The 7,852-nt window shown below is 35.4% G+C and overlaps 1 protein-coding gene across 1 annotated transcript; it reads right to left on the bottom strand.

The window, feature by feature from the left end:
* Positions 1–5,099: 5,099 nt before the first annotated feature.
* On the bottom strand, positions 5,100–7,197 carry NBDY (negative regulator of P-body association). The gene is made up of 2 exons (XM_027096747.1): positions 6,932–7,197; positions 5,100–5,229 (listed from the first exon to the last, which is right to left on the bottom strand). Exon 1 carries the CDS (start codon positions 7,165–7,167, stop codon positions 6,961–6,963), a length of 207 nt encoding a protein of 68 aa, XP_026952548.1. The 5' UTR covers positions 7,168–7,197; the 3' UTR covers positions 5,100–5,229; positions 6,932–6,960.
* Between the last annotated feature and the right edge of the window lie 655 nt (positions 7,198–7,852).

Below are 7,852 nucleotides of genomic sequence, written 5' to 3'. Positions count from 1 at the left end.
ATATTTTGTAATAACTGTAAATGGAAAGTAATCTTTATAATTGTATGAAAAATTTTTTAAAAAGTTAAAAAAAATCCATGTACCCATGTCTTGGTTTCCAAATACTGTCTCCCACTAAATGGTACCAGAGATCCATAGAGAAATGGTCAATGAGTCAGGAAACACCAGACAAATATGAAAGTAAAAAAGTAAGGAAATATTGAACTCAAAGTATATATCAAAGAATGATGGGAATATGTCAAATAATCAGAGAATCCAGGTTGAATGGGCTGCCACTGGGACAATTTGAGCATTAAAATAAATTATGATAGCAATAGCGTATTCATGAAATAAAGTAAAAAAAATCTGTGTGCCAAACTAAGATAAATAAATAAATAGATGGAGGGGGAGAAAAGCTCTTCCTTGAAGTAGAATACAAACTAATGTAGTAAAAATGATGATGTTTGAAAATGACCATTTTGCAGCCTTCATAGTAATAACTGATGTGGTAAAGAATTATCAATAGATATTAAGGCCAGTGGATTTTAGTTTGATGAGGAATAGGATATCTACACAGTTTCAAAGTACCCCCAGCAAAATTATTAACTACAAAGAGGAAAACGGAACTTTATAGTGGATTAATCTAGCAAACATCATCTGAACAAAGTAATCAAGGTTAACATTTCTTCTAAGGGGTCAAATCAATATTATAAGCCACTGATATGCTGCCCTAAGAACAATTTATTACTTCTCTGACATTCCTGCCAAAATGCATAATCTATACATAATAATGAGGAACTGGCATGCAAATTTAAACTTAGGAACAATCTACAAAATAATTGTTCTGTAGTCTTCTAAATTGTCAATGTCATGAGAGATAAAGAAAGGTTGAACTGTTCCAGGTTAATAATAATAAAAAAAAAAACTGAAGAGACATGAGAACTAAATGCAATGCATCATCTTGGATTGAAATTTTGATCAGGAAAAGAAAATAGCTATAAAAGACATTATTGGGATAAATAGGTGAAATTGGAATATGGCCTAGATAATAATATTGGAACCCCAATTTCATATACTACAAAACTATAGTAATCAAAAGAGTATGGTGCTGACATAAAAACAGACATACAGACCTTGGAACAGAATCGGGAGCCCAGAATAAAATGCTGCATATACAGTCCACTAATATTTGACAAGGGATCTGAGAGTACTTAATGGAGAAAAGATAGTCTATTTCATAAATAATGCTGAGGAAACTGAATATTCACACAAAAAAGAATAAAACTGGAGCCCAATCTTATACCACTCGCAAAAATTAATTCAAGATAGATTAAAGACTTAAAGGTAAGGATCTGAAACCATGAAATTCCTAGAAGAAAACAGGGAAAAAGCTTCTTGATATTTGTCTTTGCAATGATTTTATGGATATGACACCCGAAGCATAAGCAACAAAAACAAAAAATAAACGAATGGGACTATACCAAACTAAAAAGCTTCTGCACAGAAAAAGAAATGATTGACAAAATGAAAAAGCAAACTATGGAATGGGAGAAAATATTTTTAAAACATATATCTGATAAGAAATTAATATCCAGAATATATAAGGAACAGAAAAACAAGTAATCTAATTCAAAAAGGTGCAAAAGACCTAAATAGACATTTTTCCAAAGAAGACATATCTGGCTAACAGGCACATGAAAAGGTACTCAACATCACTAATCATCAGGGAAATACAAATCAAAAACACAATGAGATATCTCACACTTTTTAGAATGGCTATTAACAAAAGCAGGAGATAACAAATGCTGGTGATGATATAGAGAAAAGTGAACCCTTGCACATCCCTTGATGGGAATGTGAACTGAAATATCTACTATGGAAAGCAGTATGTTGGTTCCTCAAAGAATTAAAAATAGAACTACCATATGATCCAGCAATTCCACTCCTTGGTATATCTGAAGGAAATGAAATCACGATCTCGAGATATCTGCAACCCCTATGTTTACTGCATCATTATTTACAATAGCCAAGATGTGGAAACAAACTAAATGTCCACTGACAGATGAATGGACAAAGAAAAAAAAATACACAATGGAACATTATTCAGCTATAAAAAAAAAGGAAATCTTGTCATTTCTGACATAGTGGATAAACCTTGAGGGCATCAGGCAAAGTGAAATAAGTCAGACAGAAAAAGATAAATAATGTATGCTCTCACTTATGCATGGAATCTAAAAAAACTGAACTCATAGAAACAGAGAGTATATTGGTGGTTTCCAGGGGTGGTAGGGTAGGGGAAATGGGTGAAGGTGGTCAAAGGGTATAAACTTTCAGTGGTAACATGAATAAGTTCTAGGGATCTAATATAAAGCATGATGTATATTATACTGTAATTAATACTATAGTTATAGTATATATAGTTATATAACTATAGTTAGTAGAGTTAATACTATAGTATAATGACTACAGTTAACAATTCTGTATTGTATACTTAAAAGTTGCTAGGAGAGTAGATCTTAAAAGTTCTCACCACACACACACACAAAAATAGTAACTATATGAGGTGATTGATGTGTTAACTAATCTTATCCTGTGTAATCATTTTGTAATATATACATGTAGCAAATCATCACACTGTACACTTTAAACTTACAATGTTATATGTCAAATATAACAGTATGGAGGTTCCTTAAAAAACTAAAAATAGAACTACCATACGAGCCAGCAATCCCACTACTGGGCATATACCCTGAGAAAACCATAATTCAAAAGGACACATGTACCACAATGTTCATTGCAGCGCTATTTAGAATAGCCATGATATGGAAACAAATGTCCAATGACAGATGAATGGATAAAGAAGATGTGGTACATATATACAATGGAATATTACTCAGCCATAAAAAGGAATGAAATTGGGTCATTTGTGGAGATGTGGATGGACCTAGAGTCTGTCATATAGAGTGAAGTAAGCCAGAAAGAAAAAAAGAAATATCGTATATTAGCACATATATGTGGAACTTAGAAAAATGGTACAGATTAACCTATTAGCAGGGCAGGAATAGAGATGTAGACATAGAGAAAGGACATGTGGATATGGTGGGGGAAGGGGAGGGTGGAACAAAGTGGGAGATTAGGTTTGACATAAATACACTACCATGTGTAAAATAGCCAGTGGGAACCTGCTGTATAGCACAGGGAACTCAGCTCAGTGCTCTGTGACAACCTAGATGGGGCGAGGGGTGGGAGGGAGGTTTAAGAGGGAGGGGATATTGGTATACATATAGCTGATTCTGATTCACTTCATTGTACAGCAGAAGCTAACACAACACTCTAAAGCAATTATACTCCAATAAAAAAAAATAAAGCTGGAAAAAATGAACTATAATAGAGCTTACATTGTCCATTTGAAATACATGTTCTCCCAAACTCATCCCTTTTTCAGTGAGTATGAGTGGATAATCTTGACAATAAAGGTTTATGGAACAAAAAATTGGAACAATGTCCAATTTCTATTTTGACACATGTACTGAGGTTATGTAAGAGAAAGGCATTATTCTGAGGAAATATACACTGAAGTATTTACAGGTAAAGGAGCATGATGTCTGCAAGTTACTCTCAAATAGTTCAAAGAGAGAGAAGGAGGGAGGGGGGAGGCTTAAGACAGGGAAGGGAAAGGGGAAGGGAGAGTGAGAGGGAGAAACAGAAATAGAGAATTATAAAGCAAACATGGTAAAATGGTAATTGGTGAACCTGGGTAAAGGGTGTATGGGAGTTTTTTGTAATATTCTCAGAACTTTTCTTTAAGTGTAGAATTAGATCAAAATAAAAGGTTTGAAATCACAAGTGTAAATATCATCAATAACTCCATCACTGAATAGCATAATCAGTTTCCCTATGTATTTAATGAAAGAAAAAGTTTTATATTGCTGAAATCTATTGGGATGAGGAGCCAGTGTATAATTTTGTTTTTGTTACCAGAAGAAGAATAAAGATGAAGTTTAACAGTAACTGGATTAATAATTTCACAATATGATTTCTAAAAAAGAGATCATATGTATGTAAATTGAAACAAAACCAAATAACTCATGAGTCAAAAAAGAAATCATAAGAGCAATTAGATACTAATAATTGAATAATAATAAAAATACTACACATAAAAACCTGTGAAATTCTTCTAAAGTGGTATGTAGTGGAAAACTTCGTTATAAATTCTTATTTTAGGAAAGAAGATTTAAAATTACTGAGCTAATGGTCCAAATAAATAAATTAGAAAAAGAGCAAACAAAAAGAAAGTAAAGAGAAAAATAAAGATAAAAGGAAAAATTATAAAAATAGGGGACAAAATATTCAATGGTGAGGCCTGATGAAACCAAAAGCAGGAAATACATTAGAAAACTGAATATTATAATTTATCACACAGTCACAGTGTCATATTAATGGAGGAAAATACCCCACATGATCATGGCAGTAGATACAAAGTATTTGGAGAAAAAACTCCATACTCATTCAGAATAAAAGCTGTCAGCAAACTAAGAATACAAAGGAATTTCTTTAACCTGAAAAAGAAAATCTACTAAAAATGGTGAAATACGTATAGTTTCCTTGTAAATTCAGGAGCAAGACAAGGAAATCCTCTGTCACTGCCACTATTTCTCATTGTACCGAAGATCCTAGCTAGCCCGGTAAGACAAATTAAAAAATAAATATTGGAAAGGAACAAACTGCCATTATTCACAATATAATAAATTAACAGATAATCCAGAGAACCTACAAATTATTAGAACAGATATAAATCAGAAAGGTTACAGTGTATAAAATCAGTATGTAAAAATATCAATCGTGTTCTCATTTACGGGCAATAATCTGAAAATGTGGTTTAAAATATACATTTCACAGTAACAGCAGGAACTATAAGGTAATTAGGAATGAATATAGCAAAACAGCTTATAGATAACATTATTATTATATGGTATATATGCTTTCATATAATGTAGAAAATGGTTTCAATTTATCATTTGGTGCTAGCTTTTTGTTTGGCTAGTTATATTTAATGTGTCATAATCAACTCTTATTCCTGCTCCTTCCTTAAAAAGTTTTTGGTAAAGAGATTACCTTAAAAATCACAACTTCCTGAAGCAGGACATCAGAAAAGCAGGGTAGCGTTGTCAATAATCTTCATTGTCTTCACTGAATAATTATTTTATGGATGCACCAAGGAAATGGAGTCATACTGCAATCCCTCAAAGACTGAAAAATAATAAAATAACATTAAATCATTTCTTCTGTTACTGTTCATCTCTTTCCCCTGGGCTCCTCAAGTCCTTATGCTTTACCATACCCCCATTGCAGTTATATATTCATGAAAAACAGTTATATAGACAGTAGTAGAAGGGATCTATTGCATAGTAATTATGAGCAGAGACTTTAGGAAGCTTTGTAGAACAGTGTCTGGCACATAAAGATGTTCAGTAAATATTTGCTATTATTATAATTTTCAATGATTTGAGTCACTGGAGGAAATTATGTAGCTCTTGCACTTTTTGCCCTGTACAACCTTCTTTGTTTTCTGTTTGAGCATTGCTATCCCTATGGTGCCTCCCAGCCCCAACTCTACCCCTTTGAACAAAGAGGTAAAGTTGAGGGAAATCAGGCAGTAAGGAATGACTGGGTGATGCCTCCAAGCACAATAGAGCTCATTCTTTTTCTATGCACTACCACCAAGCCCCAAGTCCAGAACTCCCTTAGTTGCCACTGTTATCCCATCATTCATTGACCTATTTATTCAAATATCTGTTTCACTCCTATGTGCTTTGGTTATCCATCCCCTACAGCTCCCAGCATAATGCCTAGTCCATTGCAAGGGCTTCTTAAAGGTTTGTTGCATGAATGAAGAAAGGATGCCCTGTCTCCTTTGGATTACAAGAATCTGTGAGGTTTCGGTCAGCGTTTGTTTTTTGTATTCTATAAGCTCATCTAAATAGAAGATCATTTTTCTGATAGTAAAAACTGGACTGCTAAAATACAATACTTCCTTGAAAATCTTCAGTGGCTTCCACTGCTTATGGATTAAACTGCATACTTCTTAGCATAACATTTAAAGCCCTGCAGCACTCTATCTCACCTAGTTCTTCTCATACATTCAGAGTTATAGCCAAGTTTTCCTAGAACAAGCCTGCCTTGGGAAAGGTAAGCCAGAAAAACATTCTCTCCCCCTCCACATGGCAGATGTCACTCACCCTTTAAGGTCCACCCAGAGTTACCCCTTTCTCTTTGATGGCTCAAGATTACTACCAGGCAGAATGATTTGGTCCATCTCGTCCCCCCCGCCCCCGTGCTTCCTAAATACCTTGAACAAGCAAACATTATGGCACTTGGGTTTGAGTTACCATATTGTAACTTTTTGTTTTTTACTAATTGAATTCTCCTGCCATACACAGAGAAGCACACACCTCTGAAGGCTCACCTTACAATACTGCTACCACAGTGCTAGCCATAGGAATTAGGCCTTCAATATAATGTTGTTATTGATCTTGAACCAATCATTTTTTGAATGGAAAAGTTTCAAATATACACAAAAGTAGCAAGAACAGTTTAATGAATCCCCATGTATACGTCACTCAGCTTTAACAATTATTAACTCATGAACATTTTGTTTGTACCCCTCACCTTGGCCCTACTGAATTACTTTCAAGCATATCAAAAGATTAAGTCTACTTCTTAAAAATATAACCACGATTGTCATAGCTAATATATTAAAATAATTACTTAATGTTATTAAATATCCATAAATTCACCCCCACATATTTTGTGAAAGAGCTATTTAATGCCTGCATGTTCTTTCTTCAACTTTGAAATCCTGGAGAGAATAGGGAAAGGGAGAAGGAGATCTGGGAAAATATATAATTAAGTTTCAGAGAGCCTGGATATCCCAAATGAGAAAGAATCTGACCTGGTTTGGGGTGAGAGAAGTATATTGTACTATTTCTCCGGAGAAGGTGGGTGCGACTTCAGGCCCGGTGATGCTGGAGGAGGTGTGGAAGGGAGAGGGGTACTACCTCCGTTGGGGGTTCCTTCTGGATAATCCCAACGTGGAGCTAGGAGGCAGCGCTTTTTTGGAGGCTTGATTTCCCGCGTGTTTCCAGGCTGGAGCGTGGATCTCCCGGAGGTACAAGGTTGGTCCCCCATAAGGATTATAGGACCCGGGTGTCAGCTCTCTCCGGTGGGCCCTGGCGAAGCCAAGAGACCGGAGATGGCGGCGGGTCCCCTCCAGGCACAGAGCTTCCTCCGGGTTTCGCTTTTTCCGTATTTCCTGTATCCTGAGACGTATATCCCCTCTCCGCCTCGCTCCCTACCCCACCACATTTTAACGTTTCTACAAGGATGGGTCTTTAAAAAAACGATGCTCATATTTAATATAATGTTTTCCCCATCCCGCCCCCCAGTGTAACTAAATCTGTGAACAGTCTTATACTGTCTATGAAATTCTAAGTTACAAGAAATTTAGGTTTACTCATAAGTGGTAAACTCTGCGTAGATTGTTGAAAGGCGCTTGGTGTGGGGGCGGGGCGGCGGGGGGGGGGAGGAGAACAAAGAGGTGATTGAAGAGCTAAGAGCTTTACGATCTAGTTGCAGAAGCACAACACAGAGCCATGAAACAATCTACGACCATTTAGAAAGCAATATACAAACGTCTTAGTTGACTAAAGTGCAGAATAGCACACCAGCCACCAGCACTGACCGTGGAAATTGAATGTAGAAAACAAATTCATCGTATGTCATAGAATCTAAGATTACTTTCTTCTTCATATTTTAACAAATTAGAAATCTCTGAAGGCTTACCTTTTAAAAAATATTTCAACATCTAGGAAAT

Source organism: Aethalodelphis obliquidens, unplaced genomic scaffold (genome assembly GCF_003676395.1).
Source record: "Aethalodelphis obliquidens isolate GAN/ISIS:26980383/991018 unplaced genomic scaffold, ASM367639v1 scaffold108, whole genome shotgun sequence".
Taxonomy (NCBI): domain Eukaryota; kingdom Metazoa; phylum Chordata; class Mammalia; order Artiodactyla; family Delphinidae; genus Aethalodelphis; species Aethalodelphis obliquidens.
The sequence above is the reverse complement of the archived record's forward strand: the minus strand, read 5'-3'. Positions and strand labels throughout refer to the sequence as shown.